This window comes from Falco biarmicus, chromosome 3 (genome assembly GCF_023638135.1).
Source record: "Falco biarmicus isolate bFalBia1 chromosome 3, bFalBia1.pri, whole genome shotgun sequence".
Taxonomy (NCBI): Eukaryota; Metazoa; Chordata; class Aves; order Falconiformes; family Falconidae; genus Falco; species Falco biarmicus.
The window spans coordinates 58552914-58579335 of NC_079290.1; the positions used below are offsets into that span (position 1 = coordinate 58552914).

Here is a 26422-nt window from a genome sequence, read left to right on the forward strand (position 1 = left end):
GTTTAACCATTATCCTGCTGTGGTTTTATATGTGCATCGCTATAAAGATTAGCGTAAGGTGTATCCACAGATCTTCAGTTATTGACCTAGGGCTGCAGCATTTATAATAACACTACCAAAGTGGTAGGAGATAATTGTAGCTGTATAAAAATGTCCTCGCTTGTGATTCATACAGAAAAACATGTTACTGTATATCACAAAAAGTTCTCTTTATTCATAGAAAATGCAATCCTGTACTGTTTGTAGGGTGACTGTTCTTCCAAATGTTACCAAGAAGATGATTAATGATTTTCTTGAAGCACCGTTCTCAGTCTTTCTACAGAGGAGAGATGCAAAGAACGGTTACTCTTAATGGGGCAATGCTGTTTCCATACGCACATGTGGAAGTGTCATTGCAGCCATACTGTTTTGCAACTGCCAGGACATTATAGCTGCTACAGTAGTGCATACACAATGAGAGTTCTTTGGCTTAAGGAGAACCATTAATATCCTTCTGCTGTATTTAGTTACTTTAGGGTGACGTTAGATGGCACACTGAAAAGAGGTTCTGTTTAAGTTATTAAGTGCCATCTTGCAAGCACTACGAAGAAAGTAGCCTCTGTTTCATTCCAGAAGGCACTCAAGCATAACCTCACTATTATAGCATAAAACACTTAGTACTGCTACAAAGCAAAAAGACTAGGAAGAATTATTTTTTTCTGTTTTCTTTAAGTTTGCTAATATTATGCATTTGACAGCACACCTCAACACACAAGAAAATCTGGATTCAAACCCATAATTAACTGTCCAAAACTTTATCTTTGGGCTATGAAGTCAGTTCAATGAGATGCAAGACAGCCAAGCAGTGGAATGTGCTGTGAACTTAACTACACATAAAAATTGCTGAAAAGACTAAAAAAAATTACTTAACAGCATAGAACTTTGACCTCCCTCATGCCCTCAAACTCTGCCTTGAACTTTCTATGTTTCAGGCTACTTTAACAGGATGACTCTTAAAAGTGCCAGTGGGATGATGGATTCCCTTCAGTTAGGCACAGCAGCCCCCCCACAAACACCATCTGAAACTGCAGGTATATGGCAGAGGTTTCTAAAGAAAATTTTGAAAACCCACTTTAATGAATATGAATGGAGCTACATGCCATTTAAATGAATCAGTGCCACTTTCCTTCAAAGGCAAGCTGACATTATTTCCTCCCTAATTACAGTAGTTAAGATCTCAGCAACTTCATTGTATGGACCTGCTCTTCAAGGCATAAAGCGTCTTCTGGGAGCTAATGAATATCTTCAGACTAATATAGGACTCAGCCTAGTCATCTGCAGTAGTGGTCTCCAGATGCTTTTGATCAACAGTATTAAATAATTAGATTTGCTAATAACTTCTTCCTGTTATAATGTGCCCAGATGAAAAAGAAACGTGTTCCCTGAAATGAATGCATCAAAAATAGCACACAGTACCATTTAAGAATTGATTCTGTAGTCAAGTCTCAGGGGTTTCAGCAGAAAACACTTTTCAAACAGAAACAACAGGATCAAACCCCAAATGGCACACACAAAATACTATTTAAGGGTATCTGCCATCTGCACTCCTTTGGCATAGGGTTATTGGTGGCTGCAAATAGTTCCACAAGCCACATTCAGTATCTTAGCACCTATGGCATTAAATCAAGCACTGGGTGTTTAATTATCTACAATACCGGCTGGTTGTCCTTAATTTTATCTTGCAAGGATTACGCTAGGTGTTTAAGAAGAACAGTTGTGATGTCAATAATCTGAGCAAGGGAGGTTTTTACAGCAGAAGCTGAGAGCTCCAAAATAGAACCAAATAATGGAAATGGTGACACGGCACTGAAGGTCGTCCAGCAGAACAGACAACAGCTCTGATGAACCCACAGAGAGATGACCTTTATAAATACTATTCCTTGTAAAAGTTATCTGCCCATGGGAAACAACACATCAATTTCAGAGGGGAATTTGGGAATGACATATAACATGCACATGGTTCAATGGGCTTCAGCTGTTATCTTACAAACAAAAATAAATATCTGACAGGAATGTGGCATGCAGCTTCTGCAGTTTTGGCATGTGGTCATGAACATGATGCCAACAGAAAAAACGCCTAAAACAGATACCCCAACCATTTCATGACATGTTGAGTTGGGCACCCTAACAATGATCATATGCCTTTTTTATATTTTTTAACTAATTAAAAAAAAAAAAAAACCCACAACAAAAAAACCTATTTGGCTCATTTCAGTGGTACAAAACCACACACAACTTCCTCAGCTGCCACGTGCAAAAAGTAAGATTCATACCAACAACACTAAGAAGAATAGTAACAATGATGTAAGAATCCAACAGTATCTTTTGATGTACAATCCCAAAGTATTGCAGAGACACATATAAATGAAGTTACACACCACCACACTAAGTTAGATATTACTGTATGCATTTCAAAAGAAAAGAAAAATAAAAAAGATTATTTGTTAAGATGTTAACATGATGTTGTAACATCACAGGGGCCTGTAAAAAAGCTAAGAACATCATCCAGGAGTACTAGCCATCAGTCATGATTTTCAGCTATTGACCAGCACTATAAATTTTACTTCTGTAGACTCAAGACACAATAAAAAGGGAGAATATTTGTACTTGAGGGCATGGGAGACAGATGATAGTGAGCTGTAAATCTACTGCTATGTAAGCAGAAACAGCAGGTGAGACACAAAGGTAATGAGAAGCCTTGAAAATATGTACTGCAAGTTTTGTGTGAGACATATCTATGTATTTCTGTCACAGAAGATATAGCTGAAACTCCAAAGCAATGTTTTAAAAAGGCAACAGTGTGTGCTTCTGAATGTTGGTTGGATCAAAGAGCAGTAAGGCAACACAGAAATGTACAAGAGGTGTAAAAAAAAATTACTCTCGGATAGTGAGAGGAAATTAATAAAAACAAAAACTGCTGGTCTCATCACAAAAGCACCACAAACCCTCAAAAGGTTAAAGCAATACCATCTCCCCCTGACAAAGTGGAACTCAGTTTCACATGAAAGCACAAGTTTAGATGCAAAGCATAAGTGACATTGGGTGCTGATTAAGCAGTAGACAGAAAAACACTGGCTTCCAGGAACAGCTTGGAAGTGTCCCATGAACAATGCTGTGCTGCAGAAGAAAGTCAAGTTGAAGGAAAGTTTCTGTTCAGCTGCAGGTGGGCAAGAAATTTTCCTCTTGGTCTCCAATCAGGAACCAGTTTTCCACACCACACCCCAGTATGTATTAATCTGAACAAGTGACTATGCTTGAACTGCCAGAGACTCCTAATAAAATCAGCACGCCATTCCCCAAAAAGGGCAGGGCAGCCTCCGTGCTCGTGTTGGTTCTGGCTTCCACATAAAGTTCACATTCAGCTTTACTGAGGGCACTGCTGCAGTACGGTGTATTACATCAGTAGTAACTATGCAATAAATGCCACAACACGTGAGATCAGTATGAATCATTACAATGGATTTGAGGAAGTATTTGGTTTCATTCCAGGTTTTCCCTGTGCCAGGACAAAGTATTAGCACATTGCTTCATTGTTTCTATGATTAATGCTTGGTAAGAGACATTGAATTACAGAACAAGTCTTCAAAAGAACAAGCTAAATAATATGGACAACATGCTAGTCTGGTTCCCAATAAGCAGAGTTATAATTATGTCTTAATTTCATAGAAAGTGGCCCTGGCGATATGTTCAAAACAGATCCTGGCACCTAGGTTCCTTTGTCCTGGCTTTCGATGATCAATGTCTGATTTTCTGCCAGTTAGCTGATTTTGTCTCTTTATCACTCATGTGAAGTGCAAACAATCACCTTGAGATCCATGAGTGTAAAAAAAGAGTAATGGATTTGTTATTTTATAATTTGTTAAGAAAATGTCAGAAATAAGATACCAAACAAAAGGAAAATCGACATACCGCCCTGTGAATATGGGCACTGAGTAGTCCATGGCTTCGTTCTCTTTGTCCTCAGATACAAAATTCTGTTTTGCTCGCTTTGCTTTGGGACTCATCTTATAGGATTGATTTTCAATCATTAAATTAGAATCTTTCAGCCTGAAATAAAAATAATACTGTTAAGTTCAGAAAAAAAAGCTGTTAAGAAACACTCCAAAATAAGATTAAAGTACTAAAAATTTTTGCTGTCTTGTTTAATAATAAGAAAATATAACTTTAAATAGCCATCACTTCAGAATTACTAGACACATAACTAAATACACTTTTGACAAACTCATTATTACAAATACAACACTGATGCCCCTTGATATCAAATCTAAATAAAGAGCATAAACAATATACATGATAGCAATGCACATTTAATAGCTTCTTGGGCTGGGACTTGGAGAGTTTGGATACTCAGTAGACCCTGAAGTCACTGAGACCGCTGTGTAATTCTGAAGATTGTACCCGAACTCATAACCTCTCTTTTCCAGAATTTACTGTCCTGAAATTGCCTGGTCCCCCACCAAAATGTTCGTGTGTAAATGTATTCAAAGTAATAATGCATTTAAGTCTCTACAGAAATTGTGGGGCAGCCTATCGCTCAGTAACCATTGCTCAGTTGCCATTCCCACTGCTCTCCCATACCACCCCAATCCATTGGAAGCAGAGAGCTGAGTCAAGTACCACCATTTAACACAGCACAGACAAATGGAGAATGAGTGGAAAGAAAGAAGAGCAAACCAAAGAGAAGGCTTCCCCTCCTCACCCGCCTGGGAGGGATTCTGAAGAGTGTGAAGCATATTTGAGGCAGTCATTTGGGGTTCATTTTTAACGTGGTTACAAATTGTGTTAACAAAGCTCCAAATGCCTCTGCCTTTTCCCAATGCAACACATCTTTAACTCCCAGAACTATGCAATATCTTGATCTAGTCTGGAGATTTGTCTACACAGCATAAGCTTACCACTTATGTGCACAGATACAGGAGCAGGATTAAAGCACATGGTTTCTCAGCAAGGCTCATTAGCCCAGACACATACCACCACAATGGCTAACCTGATTCCCATACTCTGGGTAGCTTACACCGGTGTCTCTATGCAACGTGCTGCACACATACAATTGAAACTCATGCTAGCACTGGATCCCTGAGGATGTTACACATGCATGATGTAAGATTACAGATACATAATTGAGCTGATGGTTTTCTTAGGCTACAGCCTTGCAAAAGTACCAAGCTCCAGAAGTGCCACCAACACGTCATACCAGCAACAGTGCTTACTTTCCAAAATACGTGTTAATAATCTATCCATGTGGGACTCTGTGTGTGAGAACACATGGGTCCAGTGTCATTCTTCTATCTTTCCTTCCTTTGTTTCTTTGTGCCTGTCCCTTTGCTCAGGCTGAGTTTTCTCCCTAAGTAGTGCCTATTAAATCAGTCTCCCATTCCCTAGCTCTTTTAACAGCTTTCTTGCTGTCATCTCTTCTCCTTCTTCTTCTAGTTCCTTCCCTGAACTTCACATCCCCTCCCACATCTGCTTTCCAGCCCTTATCTCTTTGCCCTGCCACTCCCAGCACCATCACTGTTTCCCTTCCTTTCTGCTCAGTCCCCATCTCATCAGACTCATCTGTATTCAGCTCACCCACATCGCAGTGAGACAGCACCCTCCCCTGTGCTCCTTGTGTGCCCACTTTATAGGCACCACCACTGAGCCTACAGCACCACCGCCAAGACACACTCAGTACAGGAGGTAAAAGTAACCGTGCACTGATTCTCCTTCTTTCCTCATCCTCCTGGTTTCAATGCAAACAAAAGCACAGCCAGCGAGAGGCTGTGGCACACACCACAGGGCTGGGGCCAAGGGTTTACCACAGCAGGCACCACTGGGTCAGCCAAGGCACAGACTAAGCCTACAGGAGAGAGATGCTATCTGCTCCAGGGTCTGATGCCAGGTTCTTCCTCCAGGGAAGGAGTCCAATTGAGGTGGAACGAGCTTTAGGGACAGAAATCCAAGCAGAAAACACTCAGGAATGGTCCAAGCAGAGTAAGATAAAAAGGTAGAGACAGAATGAAACAGGGTATGCAGTGGCCTCGCTCCTGGGTTGGGCAACAATGTAGTACAATCACTATGGCCAACCACAATGTGTTGGGAGAACTCACCATCAAATAGGTGGTGAGAAACATCAAAGGCAAAGTATTTTCATTATTTTTTGTAATTGAACTATAGTCTGTAAGGAACTGCAGTTCTTTACTTAGCAGGCGACTTTTATTCCTGTCCTATTTTAAAATGGGACAAACCTGGAATTTTTACTCTAACTGCCATCAGATTTCCTAGGGACTTTAGTCTGAACCCTTTAGGAGGCCACTTGATTCCTTTTTTTTTCTGGATTGTGAAGGATCACAGTATTATTTAAACTTCAGTTTAAATGTCAAAAAGTTTCTATTTTCATAAAAGCAGATGAAATGTGGTGAAAATTTCAGCTCAGGCATTTTAAGCACAGTTAAGTCAAGACTAGCTCTTTGTTCCTAAAGAAGAATTTGGCTGTTCTGTTGGTTTAGTTTTCAGTTCAGGTCCAGGTTACACACTCATGTAGGGAATTAATGGGGAGCGTACGTAGCAGTTCCCATCACTCTTTGCTAGGCCTTTTGCTGATGTCTTTCCTACATATTTTTTTTCTATCTTTCACTTATAACTCGCTAAAATTATTTGAAAAGGAAAGAATAAGTTGCTCTAGGTTCTGTTTGTTTGGTGTTTGTTTTTTTAATCAAACACTGCAAGTCTTTCAAGTTGAATATCTCACTTTCATTTTTAATGCCTTCTATAGCTGGCTTCATCAAAATATCCCCCAGACCTTTCAGATTAACACCAGAGATCTCCATCACAATGAAGCGTGAGAAACAGAGATAGAACCGGGACTTTTATGGGGTGCGATGACTAGGTTAAACATACTGTACATGCACAGCTGATTCCCGCTCTCTTTTAAGTTTTCTAAACCATAATGTCTCTTGATTGAGGCACTTTTGCTGCAGCCACCTGATTATTTTCTGGATTACTACTCTTGGATCCTTCAAGTTGTTGCATCCTTTGGTCAGCCCTTGTGTGTAGGTGGTCAGGACCAGAAAAGCACCTTTCCAGATGCCTTTTCCTCCCTTCTTCTTTCTCTGGAAGGTACAGCTGCAGTAAGAGTTGTTGTGCTGTCTTTTTTTTGTGTTGTGTTGTGCAAGGGTTGGGTCCCGATGCTTTGTAGTGGTACAGAAGAGGGAGCACTCAGCTATCAAAAGTGCAGATGGTAACTATGAGCTGAATAATGGATCCATGTGGATTCTGTAATTGTCTGCTGTTCTCAGATCCCTAACACAACACTCCAACCAATTTGCTTCAGACATTTGCTCTTCCAGAAACTTGACCTGGACTAAGCGAGGCTGCAGTGAAAAGCATTCCATTGAAAAACACCAATGGTGCTTTTAGACCAGTTCCCTGTTCCAGCAATGGTCAAGAGCAGGTAAAAAGAAAGTTTATGTAAAGAAATACCTCCCTGGATAAATCCTTTTGGTTTCAAGCAAAAGCCTAGGGATACCCTGAGCCAGAGGTTGCATCCTGGCTGTAGCAGTGAGCTTACAATGCATATATGAAAATGGCACTTTCTTTTGTGATTCTTATAATTTCTTCTGTGTTTACATACCCCTCTGTGTGAAAAATCATTCCTTGTTCACTCTGCACATTTCACTATTTTATACATTAAAGTTACATACCCACGTTTGCCTCTGTCCCAAGGTAAGAGCTCCAGTGTCTTACCTTCTCCCAATAGAACATATTCCACACCTCCCACTACCCTACTTGCTGATATCTGATCTTTTTTCTGGTTTCAGACTGTACTGTTTGAAATTAGATGATCAGCACTGTGCCTAGTATTTCAGCTACAAGCATACCTTGGATTAATGCACTGACATAATATGCTTTCTATTTTATTTTCACTTTCTCTCACAGCTGTTCCTAAATTTCTAATTTCTTCATGACCACATCAGAGCATCCAGCTGGTGCTTTCAGAGAAGTATCCAGAGTAACTCAAAAATCTTTTTTAGAGTTGCACTCCATAAACCACGAGCTGAAACAAATGCATTTGAAGCATAAGAAAATGTTTCTCTTTTCCAAATCCTGTTATCATTTGCTTCCATTCAGGCAGAGCTATATGGATGCTAGTAGAAGTGCATATTCAAATGGAACTCCTCACACAGGAAAACAAATTGATCACTATTACTGTCATGATGTTTATTTCCCTGTTTTCCTTTTTTTGTTATTACTATTTCTTCCTGTGCAACACAAAACCCAAACCCTGCCTACAACCTTTATTTAGGTAGCCCAAAGAAGGACTCTACTTTCTTGAACCAGATTCTAAAATCTTGCCCTTTATTTTAAAATGTTCCAACCTTTTAGCTGATATGTGGAACAGAATCTCCCTGGAGGAGAAGGAGCAGGGTATCAGTGCTCTCTAGTTTCACGGGGAGGAACAGTACCATGACCTTTTAACAGCTTTCAGTCTCATTTGATATGCCCAGAGCGCATATGTATGGTTTTTTACAGATCAGATACTATCTGTACTGCCTTATCAAGGTTGGTGACCCAAGCCTACTGTCCTCATTTTTTGATGGCTTTCAGCATGTTAAACTATCAACACCAGCATTTTCCTACTTTCTCAGCAGTCACTGAATTGGGAGTTGCGTGACTGCAAATGCTAAAGGCACAGGCATTGCCCTGTAGAGGTGTGAAAAACAGACACTATTAGCTTTTTGCTTTAGCCCAACAGAGGAACTAAAGACAACAACACTGTGCAGGACATCTGAAACTCCCCAAACAGAGGTTTTCTTTTGTTGTCTTATTCTCAGATAGAAATGTACTTCAATATGTTGGCACTGCCCTTGTTTCTGTGCCTGAAGGGACAGGTTTCCCACCCTGCACAGTCTGTGCCCAGTGGATGCAGAAATGTGTTCTGTGAGTGGACCACAACACCCTATTCCTTAGTTATTCCACCCCTGAATGAAGAAGCACCTGTAAGCTCTTTTATACCTCTAGAACATCATGGGTTTTGTCCTTAGCATGCTTTTGTTACGCCTCTCTTTCACTTTACTTGGACAGCAGAAAGGGATGCATTTGGTACGCACAGTGGCTGCATCTGCTGAAGGAGCCCCATTAGCCAAGAGGCATTTTCCAGGCTCTGTAGCAGCTGCTTCTTTCCTAATATGCAATGTTTGAATTTAGTCACCATAAAGAGGAGATAGATTGGCAAACTCAGTTACAAGAAAAAAGAAAAAAAAATATTTCAGCAAAGAGCTCTTTAAAGCCAGCCTCTAAAGATGAGAGGTGTTTTCTGGTTACTATATTCAAGTTAAGTTGCTGACAGATTTGTCACAGGCCCAGGCATACTGCTGGCAATAATCATGCTGTTCCCTAACACAGCTTCCACAAAAAAATTTTTTTGAAGTGGGATTGTTTCTTTGCAGCAGGTCTCATTAAAACAATATCTATGCCTGGTTATGAAGTCTGGAAGCCACCTTCTTAACCCTCACCTGTAATAAACCAAAGGATGAGCAATGCCAAGATCATGGTCTTCTCATATTTCTTTAAGTATATTATTTACACAGCCCTGTCTCAACCCTGGTTACAACGTTGCTCAGAAGAGCATTCACTCTTACTGTCCGGCAGCCTAATTGATTGCATGCTAGTAGGGCATCTCTGCCCTGTTTGCTTGGTTCACCTGAATTATACCATGTCTTTTCTGTTTCTCTTGACCTGCAAAATATATGCAAATGCTTGAGCCACAGCAATAACTGCTGGTTTCTCTCTAAGCAAGTCTCTGGCCCATTTGGTGGCAGATAACCTGTCTGTGTCACGATGGGATTATCTGATGCTGCTGGCCAGGAAAATTACTCATGGAAAAGCAGTGAAAGTTTGAGCAAAGGCAAATGACTGAGCTTCCAAAAAAAGAGGTAAGCAGGTTTAATCCAGCAGTCTCGTTTGACAGGCCTGTAGTGCTATAAGCAGCTTTGGCAGACCTGACTCAAAGCTTCTTAGAAGCGCAGAGGATGGAGTGGTGCTATGGGAAGAAGGTTCTCCCACAAGAGCCAAGCTGCCCACCCCAGCAGCTGCTGAGGATGGGACAGGGGAAAGGATGGGGTGGCCACAACAATGGCTTGTGGGAGAGAGCTGCCATCCCTCTCCTGCATGGATCCTTCCTTCCCTTGGGGGAAGCGGCACACCCCACTCTTCCTGGCTCTGTGGAGGCCAAAGAAGCAGTGTACGCTTACAGACAGCCCCTCAATCTGGTAGAGAGGGCTAGGTGTGAAGCAGCAATCTTTAAATAGTAAGACTTGCTGTCTTTTAGGAGCCCAGGGTTTGGCACTTTGGCAAACTGTGACCAGCAAAGCTGCAAGCTTCCGTACTTGCTCTTAGTTTTGCCTGTTTTCATTTCACTCCTTTTACTTCTTCAAGCTGTCATGATGTAAAGAAGACTTTAAATGTGGGGAAAGGATAGCCCACTTGCAAATGGGGACTTCGTTGTCCTCATGAAAAAACAAGCTGCAGCTCCTTCAAGCTGTCCATGTCCATGCTCTGGACATGTTTTCCACTCATGCGAGGCTTCAACATCAGAGAACTGGGTTCAGGTCAAGGTCTTATAGGTTACCTAGCCCCAAGTCCTTCTCCAGTCTTTTCCCATGATAAATTTCCCACATAGCACTAAGCGGATGCCAACACTGTTGCTTCATGAACACTCTCTTTCATACAGTTGCTACAGAAAAAGAGGAGACTTAAATTTTGCAAGTATAATAAAGTTTAGCAAAAGGTATTTTAGATAAAAATAAGAAGTGAACGGAATAAAAGTTTAATGTTTGAATAGTAAACTTTTCCTGTTAAGCTTGGAGGGGTTTATCCACAAACTATATCCATTATACATAAGTGTATATTTGATGTTAAAATTCAGTGATTGCAATAATCAATTGTTAGACAAAGAATTTTAGCTGGATTTGGATTCATGTGTCCATTCAGGTTTCAAGCAACCACCACTGTTGTAGGTCATTTAGATGGAGCATTTCAATTCAAGACTCTTTCTACTTTTTGAAAATTGAAAGAGTTTGAAGGCTCATTTTCTTTTTATTTTTTTTTTTCCTTGCTACACCATTCCTTTCATATGGGCAAAAAAGAAAGTCTTTGATTTGCTGAATTTATTTTAGTAAAACTTTTTGTCTTCACATTATCCCTGGGAGTGTTTTGGGACAGCTGGGGAAGACAGTACAAACGTGGAAAGAATTACTTCAAATTGCCACTACATTTAACCATATAGTCACATTATTTGTTCTACTTTACCTCTTGCAAATTACAGCAAAAATGGGTTGCAAAACCCTAATAAGTACTAACATAGAGGTCATATTAACCATAAAATTAGGTTAAATATTGGGATTATAATTCAGAACCATATTGTGTCAGGTATTAATAAATTTTTGTGCAAAAGAGATTTAAATAGCATCTAGTCTTACATAGCAGCACTGAGTTTCTCAGACTTCCAACACAAAGACAGTATCACAGAAAAAAGAGAAGTTACAACTGAGACATTCTTATGTCTGATTCCTAGGATAATATATCAACCTGTTGGCAACTCTTGTACTACAAAGTAGTTTGGAATTACCACTAAATATACTATTTTAAAACAAAAACTATTATCTTGAACAAAACCTCAGGAAACCTGGAAATGTTTTAAGTTCTCTACTAATTAAGCAATTCCATTTCCTTTAACATTACTTTGCTGATGTTAGAGGAGTTCTTGATGAGAATATACAGGTTTCAGAAGAAACTCACTTGACAAACCAGTTACTGAAGCGCTTGTAACTGGGACTCAGAAGCAGGTTACTTAACAATAATTTTTTGCAACTTCAGATAGTGTTCCCGTAAGAACATTTTCTATGAGAAGGCAGCTTTGGGTTAGAATCAGCAGTAGCATGAAGGCAGTGCTGCATCACTGCAGAAATTTGGGATATTTTCCCCTACCCAACTCTCTGGAAACATAACCACCAGTCCCAGGATCTCCAGCTTACTTCCCTTCATCAGCAGATTATAAATGAGCTTCTTGCTGCTCCACTCAGTGGTTAATTATTTGCACAAGTGAAATTGCTGCAACAGCAAAGACTTGGTATGACCCAGCCCCAGATAGTCAAGTCATTCATCTGGGCTCTAACAGCCTGAGGTTCAAACTCCTGAACAGACCCAGGCAGACAGAGACTTGTCCCTGAACTTCCTGAAAGCCAAGTGAAGGCTGTAATCACAAGGTATTGTTTACTGTGGTACAGGTAGTCTTTCCCTCAGTGGTTTTGGCCAAAATTCCATCTTTATCCACAATCCTTGGAGGATATTCAGTTTTCAAAACTTAAATTTTCTAATGGACAAGTCTTGACCAGTTCTGTTAATAATACTCTAAATCTTACAGTAATATAACAGTAAGCAGATGTTTTGGGCTATAATTTGTTGATTGTTTCCCTTATTGCTAACAGCTGCTCTAATCTTATTTTAATATGCCCCTAATTTCTGTAAATCTCTGCAATACATAGACATAATGTGAGGCTATGATATCTGAAATATTCGGCTAATGTAATTGCTTAGGCAATATCTATCATCTTAATTAAACAAAAACCATGGCAGCTAAGCATAACTGCTATTCTAGTGCAAGAAACACTTCAGGGTATTCCTACTTTGGAAATAGTATGCCTCAACCAATATACAGTGTGAAAATTTCTATTTCTTGAATCACTCACCATAAAAGTAAAACCATTAGGCAAAAGGACAATGGTTTAATGATATATGGATATGTCAGCTCAAACTTGTGTGAACAGCCTTAAGTTATTTTACTGCTCCAACCTGGCCAGATAAAAGCCAGCCTCAAAGCAAAAACTATCTCAACACTGCATATTAAATTCAGCTGTACTAATATGGCTAAACAACTTGGAAGGAGAAGTGGTTTGCGCCTAATCAGTTTGGAGCATGAATATGTCATCATTCAACCACATCATCACTGCCAGTGCTATTCTTATGCCAATCCAATCATCAAACATGGTTTAGTCCAACAAACTAAGCTGGCCACAGTCCTTGCCACTGCCAAAGCCAAAGGAAAACACCACACCTGGAAAATGCATTAACACCAAGTTACAGAGACAATTTCTGTGGAGGAGGAGAGTTTTGCCATTGATTTCAGTGGGAGGTGGTTGGACATTTTTGTTTCAGAATATTGTTCCAAAGACGGATGTACTTACCCGAGACTGTAGGCTTCAGATCCCAGCCTGTAGGCTGCAGCCAGCTTGTTGATGGATTCAGATCCATGGCTGTAGGCAGCTGAGCTCTGGCTGAGGGATTCAGAGTCAAGACTGTAGGCAGCAGATCTTTTACTTTGTGCAGCAGAGTGATCATAGGCTGTAGATCCATAGCTGTAGGCTGCTGACTCAAGGTCATAGGCTGAAGAGCCATGACTATATGCTGCTGAAGAGGCAAGGCTGAAGTCTGCTGCAGATGCATGGCGGTAGGCAGCAGAGCCCCTAGTGTAAGCTGTAGATCCTTGAGCATAGACAGCAGATTTGCTTTTTGTTTCCTTTTGGTACTGGTTTAGAGTGGACTGCAGTGCTTTATGGCGGTACGCACGGTCATAGTGCTCATGGTGTCTTTGGTAGAAAGGTAAAGACATCATGGGTGTCTTCTAATTTTGTTTTTTACAGTATGTTTCTGAATGTAAATAAACAGGACAGTGTCTGAAAAAGGACAGAACAAACATAAGGACTACTGTCAAAGGAAGTTCTGAGTTAGCATACAATTAATACACAACTTCCTACAAACTAACACAGAACTTAAAACTTCAAAAATAAAATGCAATGAATTTAGAGTTATCTTTCTATGATGTGTGTTAGACTCTAAGATAGGTTCGAATTTGAGTTTCAAGATAGTCATATGCCATTCATCATGAGAGAAAACCTGCACTATTGTGTCTGTTTCATTTGTAGTTGGTCTCCCTGTTACTGCAAACTATTCAAATTTTGCACGCTCAGATTCTCCATTCATTACTGTGAACTAATGAAATTGTATATGTTCAGCTTCTTCAGGGATGGTGTAAATACTTTTGTTAAATTACAAAAGTGAGAATAAGGTAATGAATTATTTAAAAAGGCATGAGGAATTCCAACAAGGCTATATAAACTGAAATACAAATCTATGTATATTTCATTCATTTCTGTAATCCAGTTGTCAGATTGAATTTAATATTTAGTTTAATATTTTAACAGTGAATTAAAAAGTGAATTAAGATTGAGAAGGATGTAACTTTTTCTGTAAACGTGCATTACATTGATTATTTTCTATGTGATATCAGAGATCCATTTTAAATGGCTTATTGTACTTTTGGTTTAATCAGGGATACGATCTGTATGCAATGAGTAAAATAATGTAATGCTCCTCAGTCCAAATGACCCTTTTTCTTTAATCTAGAATGTCATGTTCAAGATTGTCAAGAAACTTCCTCCAGATGACAGCCCCATCTAAGTTTTACTTTGCACAGTCATCAGATTGTCTTGCAGTCACTCATAGTAGGAAATTTGATCAGGTGAGAGGTGGTTCCTCTCTCAAAATCGGATGAGGGTTGAGTGCAGAAAGGATTTCCCTTGTTTAGTTGTTTTTTTTTTAAGCTGGCAATTCACTCTTTATTTTGTTATTGTTTTATTTTGCTGTTATTAAAACTGAATTCTTCTCCTCTGACGTGCAAGCTTGCCTCTACTAATCCCTATGATAACCTTTCTCTTATCACTGGTGATTAGGCTTACAACACAGCTAGGATTGTTCCTGAAAGGCACATGATTATGAACAGAAATGAGTTACAGTAGGGAAATGTTTAGATGAACTTAAAGAAGATCTAAAAATAATGGTGAGAAGTGGTTGATGGGGTTTTTTTACTGTTGATGGGGTTTTTTTACTATCAATCACAACAAAAGGAGACTTGTTCTGCTTCTGGTTTTGTTCATGTTGTTGAACAATAATCTGATGTTTTGACATAAAATGCACTTACTGAGCTGGAATGTAAATCATGATTTCATGAAAATCAAGATATTTTTTTCCCTGGTTTTTATGCTTCCTAGGTCTCAGTCTTTGGCTTTTTCTTCAGTATTTGGTTCTGACAGTGAGTCAACAAACTGCAAACTATTCTCTTTGGTAACTGCTCAGATACTCACCCTGACTAAGGCAAATTATGGAGAAAAAAAAAAGTTTCAACTTTCTTGTATTTCAGGGCTCTCTCAAGGGAACTGCTCTTTATGTGATAACAGAACAGATCACTTGTTGGCAGAAAGCCAAAAAGAAAGCCAGTCATTCAGAAGTCTTTAAGTATGTAAAAAGAAATTGCTGATATCCTGACCACAGTGAAACTGTGACTTCAGGAAGACCAAGTTATGAATTTACTTGATTTTTATCTGAGGAAGGGGGAGGAATGAGAAAGTGGTAGCTCATTGTTCTCCACGGCAAAAAATGATGTTCCTTTTCAATCCCCTTATTTCTCCTGCTGGCTATTTTTTCACATAAGCCTGAAGAATGCAATTATTCTGTCTAGTAGCCTTGTTTCTAATACCTAGCAATATTTTGTGTCATTATTTCTTTCATTTTGTTAGCTTCAGGTATTATGTAGTTCCTCTTAATTTCCCAAGTTTCAGAAAATTTCTTCTCCGTTTTTCTTCATTGCTTTCCCTCCCAGCTCGCAGAGCTAGGTTAAGGGTCTGCAAGCCATCGTGAGCTCTGCTGAGCAAAGTTAAGGCATACAGATGAGTATCGACCCCTGCACACTGAAAGGGAAAGAACATGAGAACATCCTGTTTTCCTTCTGTAGAGTACTACAGTTGTCTCCCTTCATCTTCACCAGCTTTATTTGTAGCGTTGGCTGGCTTCATTGTAGATACAACAGCCACAACGCTAACAGCCATTTAGCCCTGTTGTTCAGGGGTTCCCAGAACCTTCCAGGCTTCAATGTAAGGAAGACGATCCACAAGTATAACCACTGCATGTGTTGCCCATTAAGGAGAAGTTAAAAGAGGCATTTCATTCACATCTTACCAGAGCAAAAGAATAAGCAGTGGACTTAAAGTCAGCATAGTTAAAATTCACAAAGGCAGCCTTTTTCTTCCAAACATAAAAGGTCTGGATCTCACTGTCCTCAGGAATAAGAGAAAGAGTCTATGACAGGGGTAAAACTAAGGCAGTAAGGCGGGAGCTAAGCACTGAGTCAGCTCTCATGGTTCAAATCAAAGGCCAATACTGACGTCATATAAAAGGAAACGTCTTTTATAGGTATTTTATCACACTATGAGTTATGTTTTATATTTCCTCTGACACATCAAGCATTGCTCACAGGTCAGGATCAGTTAGTTACAATAGTCTGATCAGATATAGTAGTTTGATGCTATTGGAGATGACAAGAAACTCTGAACCTTGTAAGGATTTTGCTCCTATTTGAAGTACTGTCTGATTATCTGGTTGACTGCAATTTCTTAGATTTTATGAAATCCATGCTATCTGCACCTACTTAGTTTGTGTCCACTAATCAGCCCCCTTTAGTGTGAGGGCAACACTCCCTCTCAAGATCTGTGTAGCATTTCATAACTGCAGAGCTTGGCCTAAAAATATTAGTGGCCATAGTTAGATGAATACGCAGGGTTTGGAGCTATATGTTAGCAGCTGTTGAACTGAATTTTCAAAATGACTACTCAGGAGACAAACAGTTCTGTACTTGTTCATAGGTCGTGGCTACACATTAAAGACAGTGATTTTCTTGGCATTATCTCTTGCACTGTTTGCCAGTCTGTGTAATTCTTTAAAGACCTACTCCATCAATCAGTGAAAACAGTGAAATAGGTGAAAACCAGAAACTTGTAAGCGGGAAAAAATGTGATAACATTTCCTTCAGCTCAGCTAATGGTTTTACAAATCACAAGACATCCTATGCAACTAGAAAATATTTAGATTATATATACGTTCTCTAAGCCCAAAGGAGGTTACATGACAAATTCCTCCTGTATCTCAGTAACCCATGCTTCATCTGAGACTACTGGACAATACGCAAAAAGTTGTATTAATAATAAGTGACCCTTTGCACTACTTTGCTTTGTTTCACAGTGGAACCCTCAAATGTCTTCCGTTCATGTCCCCAAGTCCCTTCAAGTAACTGCTGAACTGAGAAGAATAAAGGAAGCTACTATCAACTCGTCATTACAGATTCAGATTAAAAATAATTGAACACATAAAATCATAAAGGAACACTTACCAGAGCCCAAATGAATGGCAGCAAATGGAATAGCTCTCAAGTGGATGTAATAGCAGAAAAACAGAGCAATGATGAAGCCAGCAAAGAAAGAGGTAGTCAGGATGAGGGGTAAGAACTGGACTTCAAGGTCCAGAACAAAAATAATGCCTGCAGTCAGTGGAATGTCAGAGCTCCAGTCCAGACCTTTTATGGCCAGGAGGGTGATAAATATAGCATCGAAGAGGGAGAGAGAGAGAGAGAGATACCGATACCCTGTGCTATCTCTGTGCAAAGACGTGATGACAGGAGCTTCACACTGAGTCCTCCCCTTAAAGCATTTTCACTAAATTCCATATAAAATCAGCATTTCATTTCAAAATTATTTCTAAGATTTTTTTTCTTTAGTTAAATCAGATTTAGGAGAGAAAAAAATATTAATTGTGTCATGAACCAGAAATGAGGGAAGATCAGTCCCCATATTGACCTCTGCCATGGTACAAGAATGTGAATATTTTATGGGTTCCTTTCTTTCTTTTTTCATGCCAAGCCACAGTGTGTGTAGTGTAGATATTTCAGCTTAATAACAAAAAGACAAACAATCTAGAGAAGTAGTTAGCAGCAAAACTTTATAAAGCTATTCAACATGTTAAAATTCAATAAAAATTTACTTTGTTCTGTTGACAAAGTTTTACTTTTTTATCATCTTATTTAAGATAAAATACTACATTAAAATCATGACCTCATGAGGCATTTAAGTATATATATATAACGCAGCTCTAAGATCCAACCTTTTGTTTCTAAATTGAACACTGTTACCTCTAGGTATAATTAAATGGGCTTGTCTTCTTTCATTTTGGTCACAGCATTTTGGCACAGAAATGTACAATCAGCACAGCTGAATATTACATCACAACAATTTCCATCATCTGAGGTCTAATAGGTGGAATACACTGTGACTTCGTTGTAAATACAGATTTTGCTCTGCACTGTATATTTAACTTTCAATACAAGTGATTAGTCCACTCTCTTTTGTGCATTTGCATTGACAGAAATATTAACCCTCTCAGTTCTGCTATAGCACTTTCCACCACACCCACCAGGCAACAAAACTGAGGACTTTTCAGATCTTACTCCTCTGCTGAGGTCTTCTCCCTTATGGGTGGAACCACCAGCAGAAGGTCAGGATGAGGCCAACAGGTCTCAGGTTTTTCTGTACGGTGGTTCATCAGTATCTTCTTCTTCACCTCGCTGCCTTGATTCCACCTGAAATCTCTTCATTCTCCCCAGTAGCTACTTGTTGCCTGCGGAGCTGCTAACTGATGCCTGATGCCTCACCATGAAGTAAGTTCACACGCCTCTTCATATCCCACACCAGGAACTGCTCTGCTACATTAACCATATGGGCTTTTGGTCTTTGCTCTTCAGCACACAAAGTATGTGTTTGTACACATACAAAAGTTGTACAGTCATAGAAACCGTGTCTTGGCTAAGGAAACTGTCCAAAATTGCAACAACAGAATGAAAAATGGGAATCCAAATACAACCTCTACTGCCCCCCAGAATTCTGTGCCAATGGCAGAGCCACTGACCTATAGAATCTGGGCTATAATATATATTTTTATGCTAGAGAAGATGGGGGCTTCAGTGGGTGGACTCTTGGATTCTATTACAGACTCCTAATCTGCTGTGGATCATTTAAAGACTAAATCACATGCAAATTGCTTTTTAAAAATTCAGAGATACAGAGAAATGAAAACAATTAAACATCTTGTTTCTCTGCTTTCATTGCAATACAATTTGTATAGATCGCAGGTGGGATATAAAAATCTAAACAACATTTTCAGTGTTTTTCCGGGTATAATGGCACTACCAAGTCCAATACAGTTTTCAAATTCTGTGCTGCCTCTGTTTATTCTGTAAATAAAATGGAGATAGGTGGAGTGTGACAGCAAAATTGTTTGGGTTCTTTCATTACTTTGCCACTTAAATTTACAGTTATATATGACTTTAGAATAAGATAATACCCACAGCTAATTTTAAACCACTTAACTCTTATTTGAATACCAAAGCACATGTTTCAAACCACTTGGAGCTCTGTAAGTCTCGGAATCCCTGAGGCACTGTGTAACTACATGTATTTAGTCACATCAGTCCTGGGAGAGAAACTCTTTGGAAATGTTAGTTCTGTCTTCTGCTTATTAGAATTACATAGTGCCAGAGACCGGTTTGTTTTTCTGAATGGGAAAGCTGGAAGATTAATTTAGAACCTGACACAACTGAAAAAATAACTTGTCCATTGAAGTATTGAGAGCTACAGCATCCTGTAGCTGTGGGTATTAGTCAAATTCCACTGCATCCAAGTCCATCTCTTTCACTAGATTCCTAAATGAAACTAGCAAAAAAGTTTTTGGAGGACAGTTTTTGAGTATGTGTGTTGTCTTCTGGAATTTATTTTCAAATTTAGGTCAAATTATCAAATGGATTCCCAAAAAAAGATATATTTCTCCAGAAAAAAATTACTTTGGGAAGATGTGCTATTCTCCATTATACCCTAATTAGCCATCTTCATAACCCACTGAAGACAAGGGAGATCTGTGTTCCCTTACCTTCACCCATGAGAAGATCTTAATTCCCAGGTAAAGTCAGTTTTTCTGTTTATTCTCTGCATCACTCTCCATTCTTGTATTTCGTGTGGAGTCAGACTTCTAACAGAACTGACTAGGAACAGCCTGCTGCAGTTTGAGAGTCGGGCCTCACACCTGGAAGACCAAGTGCACTTTCTCCTTGATACGGCTAGAAATCTCATTTGAAGTTTCCTGTAGTTCTGATCAGCAAGTTCCTCCTCACGGACATGGCAGCTGGGTTGCAGAAAGAGGAGGATGTTGCCACTTCCTGCACTGCCAGTCTGTGATTCCAGCCCTCCTATTGTTGCTCTGCATGAAAACAAAGGTTAAATAAGAAACCTTATTTCTCAGATCTTATTTTGACACGCAGAGGTAGGGGGAAATTAATCAGGTATGAAATGAACCAACACTGTTGCAAGTTTTTCACTACGAGTGCTGAACGTTACTGCTTGTTTTGCATTGGGAGGTGCTGGTCTGTCATTATCCTAGTAAGAAAAGCACTCAGACTCTGGAAGGTGTTAGTCAAAATGTAATGTATTAGTGCCAACGCTGTAAGAAGAAAATAGTACAGATAATCTTACACCCCCTTATATGCTGGGAACCCCGGGCAGTGTAGCATCAAACAGGACCAAATGGCAGAGCTCAGGGGCTGTGACCAGCAGCGCAGAGCCCAGCTGGAGGCCTGTAGCTGGCAGGTTCCCCAGGGCTCAGCGCTGGGCCCAGCCCTGTCCAACGGGCTCCCCAGCGCCCCGGGTGAAGGGGCAGAGCCCTCAGCAAGGCTGGTGGTGACACAGCCCTGGCAGGAGCGGCTGGTACCCCAGCGGCTGCGCTGCCGTTCAGCGAGGCCTGGGCAGGCTGGAGAGCTGGGCGGGGGGGACCGAATGCAGTTCAGCAAAGGGGGTGCCATGGGGGCCTGGGGGGCATCGGGAGGAACGTGGCCGGCAGGTGGAGGGAGGTGATCCTGCCCCTCTGCTCTGCCCTGCTGAGGCCGCACCTGGAGCGCTGTGTCCAGTGCTGGGCTCCCCAGTTCAGGAGAGACAGGGAACCACTGGGGAGCACCCAGCAGAGGGCTGTGAAGGGGATGATGAGGGGACTGGAGCTTCTCCCTTGTGAGGAAAGGCTGGGAGAGCTGGGCCTGTTCAGCCCGGAGAAGGGAAGACCGAGAGGGGATCTTATCAATGCACACAAATATCCCATGTGTGAGTGTCAAGAGGACAGGGCCAGGCTCTTTTCAGCGGTGCCCAGTGACAGGACAAGGGGCAACGGGCACAAACTGCAGCACAGGCAGTTTCGTCTGAATATGAGGAAAAACTTGTTTACCGTGAGGGTGGCAGAGCAGTGGCACAGGCTGCCCAGAGAGGCTGTGGAGTCTCCTTCTCTGGAGACATTCAAAACCCGCCTGGATGAGATTCTGTGCAACCTGCTGTAGGAGAACCTGCTTTAGTGGGGGTAGGCCTAGATGATCTCCAGAAGTCCCTTCCAAAACCAACCATTCTGTGATTCTGTGACTCACAACCCATATGCAGCACACCATGCAGACCCTGTCAGAAAAGGATCCCCCATTTCAGTCATTTCAGCTATTAGAGGATTTTCTCACAAGAAAACAACTATTTATCAATTCTACTGTCAAACAGAAAGGATGTTCACAAGAGAACTTCTCACTGCACTGCTGGACAGACAGGCGAGGCCATGCAGGTGGTGTAATTGCTGGTGCCGTGTGGGAGCTGCCTGCAGGCTCCTTGGTGCAATCAGCTGGAAAAGTTAAACCCACAGCTAAGACATGTGTGCAGCAGCCCGAAGGCTGTGCCGTACCTGCAGCACAGCCTGGCACAGCACAGCACAGGCCTGAGCATGCTTGGGTGAACTGCTGTGTGGATCACTCCCCCATGTACAGAGGTCGCTGGTCAGGACGACTGCATAGCTCCACCCCTGGTCCCGGCTTCCTCACTGTACGCTCCTTCCTTCTACCTGCTGACAGGCAATGATGGAAAAACATTTGTCATAAACTTAGCAAAGCCCACCTGTACCTGGTCCTGCTTGGAGTTATCTTTCTGCACCAGGGGTGACCCGAACCACATACAGTACTCCAGAAGCAGTTTCATTAGAGACCGTTACCTTCATACTGTGACACATTTCTGTCTCTGCTGAAAAAAACTCAACTGATAAACTTTATAGTTGCATTGGCCTTTTTCACACACGCATTATATTGGTAGCTTACAGTCGTTCTGGCTGATTAACGTCTTCAGTTCTCTTCAGTCCCCTGTCACTTCCAGCTGAGGCAATCTAGTAACAACTTACATCTCATGACCTTGCACTCTGTACTACTGAATTTCATCTCAATTACTCTAAGCCTTACTGCTATATAATACTCTAATCCTTCTTTGCAGGCAGATGCCCCCCAATGTTATGTAGTCAGCAAATTACATTAGAACCTTTCTATTTTTTGATAATAAGACTACCAGCAGAAAAATTAAATACCACTCCCAAGACTGTTCCTTTGCTACTAAAATCTCTCCTCCAGTTCTTCCCTTCTCACCAAAACCTAGTATTGCTTGACTAGCCATTGGGCTAGCGTAGGGCTTGGCTGCCCTACATCTCTTACGTAAATTTGCCATTTTAATTAACAGTTTTCCAGGTGGTAGGATATCGAATCCAGATGGACTCAATCTGTTGCACTTCTATTGTTTGGAAAATGATTTATCATGTTATAGAAAAAAATAGGTTACTCGATCTGTTCTTCCTGATTTTGGGGGGTTTTTTTTGCTCTAGGTGGGCTACATGATTTATTCCACAGTGTGTCTCTGGAACTGCAAGTGTCCCATAACAAGTTTATTGCTGGCAGCGTTTATTTTCCTTTGTAACATTTTAAAGGTTTCTTTTCATTTTAAAACCTCACCCTGAGAGCCTATAGCAGACTCCTAGAGCTATTCCAACAGAAATTTCTTGTTATTTCTTTAAGTGCCTTTGGCACTCACATGGTTTTTCAATCCATAGTATCTCCTGTCATTTAAAATTACTTATCAAAAGAGATGATTGTTAAATCTTGTCCTATACTGTCTCTGTTAGTCTTTTCTAAACACCACAGGTCCTTCCATACCTTTATTCCAATGATGATGGATAATTTCTGTTACCCTTATTCTATTTAGGTTTTCACCTTGGAAAGACTGGCCAAAACACCTTGACACGAGACTGCTGAAGGACCAGAGAGTTGCTCCAACTGCAGATAACCCAAAGTCAGAAAACTGGACTGAGGCATATCATCTGAGCTCTTGTCATTTAGTTACACAGCTTTCAGACGCAGATAATACACTTCAAAACATGAATTAAGTAGTTTGGTCAGGATATTGGCCAAACAGAGGTGTCCAGTGCCTGGAGCTGGAGCTGCCCAGGTGTCCCCCAGCTGCCCTGCTCCTGACTGGGATGGTGGGACAGGCACTGGCTGCCAGGACATGCCCTGATGTACCCCCACGAGCAGCCCCCATGGCCCCCAGGGAGCCCAGACACTTAAACAGTGACTTTATATTAATTGTCTTCCTCTTTCCTGTTATCAAAAGTCTGTTTAACTGCACTATTCCATTACAAAGAAAATAAACTGCAGATATCATCCCACTCAAATTAAAGCCACTATTGCAATAATATGAAGCAATTGCCTCAAGTATTGCAATAATCATTACCACAATCATCCAGGCATAGCTAACACAAATTTACCACCCAGTAGGCAATAACAACTTTAATTTTCCTTGTCCTCACATTGATTGATGAAATGTTTTTGAATCAATCAAATGTTTCCATTAAGGGAAAGATAGTGGCAATATCTTAATAGAAAAAAAAATGGGTTTAACTACCACAGTTGGAAATTATTTCCAATATAATAATAAAGCTGAACAAAGTTTGGAGGAAAATTTGCATCAAAAAATTACAAACTGATTGTTTTATTCAATACTCCCTGCAAGACAGAGCCATCAAATTTAAAACATCAATTATGAATGAAAAACTTTTCCAGAAGCTGGGGATGTAACGCAAAAAGACCTGGGGAAGACAAAGAGAGGAAAACAGACTGGAGTTCAGTATTTGGAGAAGGAGGTACACTGAAGAAAAGAAGGAAATGAGATTAGAAGGATCTGATGGGTGAAGGCACAAGCCAGAGACGATTCTGGTGATTATTTGCCATGTGTGATTTAGCTTTAAATGAAACAGCTCAAATACCAACAGCAGAAGCTGCAGCAGCAAATGATTTTGAGACAACCACCAAACCTACCAGTATTTTTTATAAATATTAAGACAGTTAATCAAATTATTTGAGTAGTTTTTTCTGGTCACTTAAAACATCTGCTATAGCTGGTGGCTTCAAGCTGCAGTGCAATCATATTCCATGAGGGAAGCAATGTGTTTAACTTTGAAATGGATCAGTTCTGGGTTTTATGTGATGGGTGTTTGTTCCTCCATCCATGCTACAGGACAAGTTTCCTACAGTTCTGAGCAAGTTCACGTTTGGAGACCCAACAAAAGGGACCAGCATCAGCTAAAGTAAGATGCTTCAAAGGCTGGAGAATATATGAGTTTTTAGGGGGCAAGGCTGGTCCAGTTTCCTGACTGATAGTGGTCCATGCTAGATGACTCAGGAAAAGATGCAAGAAATCACACAGTGGGCAGGTTTGCAATATCCTTTCCAAGGGGATGTTTCACCTTAACATTTGTTGTTTATCAGTTATTTTATGATCTTATAACTCATGTGACTTATAGGAGAAGTTGAGGTGGCTTAACAAAGTCCTTTATTAAAAAAAATAAGATTTGTAATAGCTATTTGTAGTAAAACTTCAGAAATCAGTATAACAGTAGTCCTACAGATGACAGCTCAACCTTTACTGACTGTCTGAAAATCAATTTGGATTTGGTTGCTTTATAAGCTGTCAAAAGTTACTAGTTCCCATCTGTCTTTTTCTCGATATAGCTTGTCCTTGGCTTTCTACCAGAAGTTGTCAATATCCTGTTAGCACATCCCTGCTCCTTCCTCTGAAATCTCCTTCAGCAGGACTCTCCAACAAGGTGGCAGCAGTCTTCACCCACAATGACTGGAAAGAAGCAGAGGACCACTGCTTCGTTTCTAATGACTAGGATTCACAACTCAGCATCTTTATACCGAAAGCAAGCCTTGTAAGCCACTGTAAGGTTAAACAACAGCAGTGGCAAAATATGAATCCTAATCTAGCAAACCCATCTCCTCCAAGTCATTTAGCCACACTAAATTTCAGAACTGCTCCTCCAAAATACAGTGCTTGTGTATGCCACCAGTGAAAAATGAAAGTGTAATTTACACCTCTTTTTGGTATTTCCACCATGTAAGCTGCAGTGGTGTTGAGTGGGAGACACAGACCATATGGGCAACAGATGTGCCCAAACCCCACTGGCTGACATGGCTCCTGAGGAAAAGGGACCACAGGTTCACTGCCAGAGAAAGAAATCTCTGAGACTGCAGGTGGGGGAATAAAGAGGAGGTATGAAAAGCAACATACCGGGCAGGGGAAGGCCAAGCAGGGGGTGAGCTTCAGTTATTAAAATAGCCTCCCCTGCCTACACAAGCAGCTGGCTTAGAAAGTAGAACATCTTTTCTTCCTGCTATCTCAGAGTATAGATTTATCCATGCTAGATCTAACTAACTAAATCCAGCATCAGTGATGGTGTAGCTCTGGCAACACGAAGCTCAGCATGGGACTTTTTCAGCTGCTAATTACTGAGCTAATCAGTTTTGGGTAAGTTTTTCAGTCAGCCCTGAACTTGGTATTGCTGCAGGTATACAGCTAGCTGAAATAAACTAGTTAGTTTAAAGTGCTCGCAGGTATATCTCTAGATGATGGCTGTGTGGACATATCATTAATTATTTTTTCCAGCACAAGAGCCTGAGGTCACCAAGGCTCTGTTAAAACCCAGATGATGTTATACAATAAGGCACATCACAACATTGCATAATGAAAAATTCCTGCCTCCTAATGAAAACAAGAAAGAAAATTACTTACCTAGCATATAGAGTGCTATTACATCAAGGCTGTGCTTATACAGCCTTAATTCTGCCCTTGTGTCTGATTATGTTTGTACTTTGAACCACTCCTCCCAGTACACATCATGTCCACATTACATGGATGTGGATGCACATTGATCACCTCCTCCCTCATTCTTCTTCTTGTGCCATTCATAAAACCCCTACTCTTGTTTACTTTTCACCTACATATTTTCACTTTGAAACACCATTCTGCATGCTGATGTTGCATGTCACCACTTGAGACAAAATATTAAACCATATTTGGCATGTTTTATTTGGCCTTAGAAATATAAAGTTACCATTCTACATGCTGTCAAACAGGTAAATAGTATCCCAGGAGCTCAATTTCTGAGACCTTAAATAAGGTCTGAAAAGACTGAGATATGATGTAATATGGCATAAACAAATGATGTATGGACCATTTTTGTGGTGCAAAGCACAGGCTGTAGCACTGTTGAGTGTACAGCCTGGCCCACGCTGCGTACT

The 26422-nt window shown here is 40.6% G+C and overlaps 1 protein-coding gene across 4 annotated transcripts in view; it reads right to left on the reverse strand.

Annotated features, from left to right (window-relative positions):
• The window catches only part of MYOM1 (myomesin 1), an 80482-nt gene extending 58624 nt beyond the window's left edge, over positions 1–21858 (reverse strand). For 3 of the 4 annotated variants that reach the window (XM_056330081.1, XM_056330080.1, XM_056330078.1), the window contains exons 1-4: positions 21712–21858; positions 19882–20208; positions 13263–13751; positions 3949–4086 (exon numbers count right to left, since the gene is read on the reverse strand). In XM_056330081.1, coding sequence (XP_056186056.1) covers positions 3949–4086; positions 13263–13690 — 566 coding nt within the window. In that variant the 5' untranslated portion in view covers positions 13691–13751; positions 19882–20208; positions 21712–21858. Of the gene's footprint in view, positions 1–3948; positions 4087–13262; positions 13752–17296; positions 17403–19881; positions 20209–21711 lie in introns of those variants that run through there. The other variant, XM_056330079.1, reaches the window with a different exon arrangement.
• Between the last annotated feature and the right edge of the window lie 4564 nt (positions 21859–26422).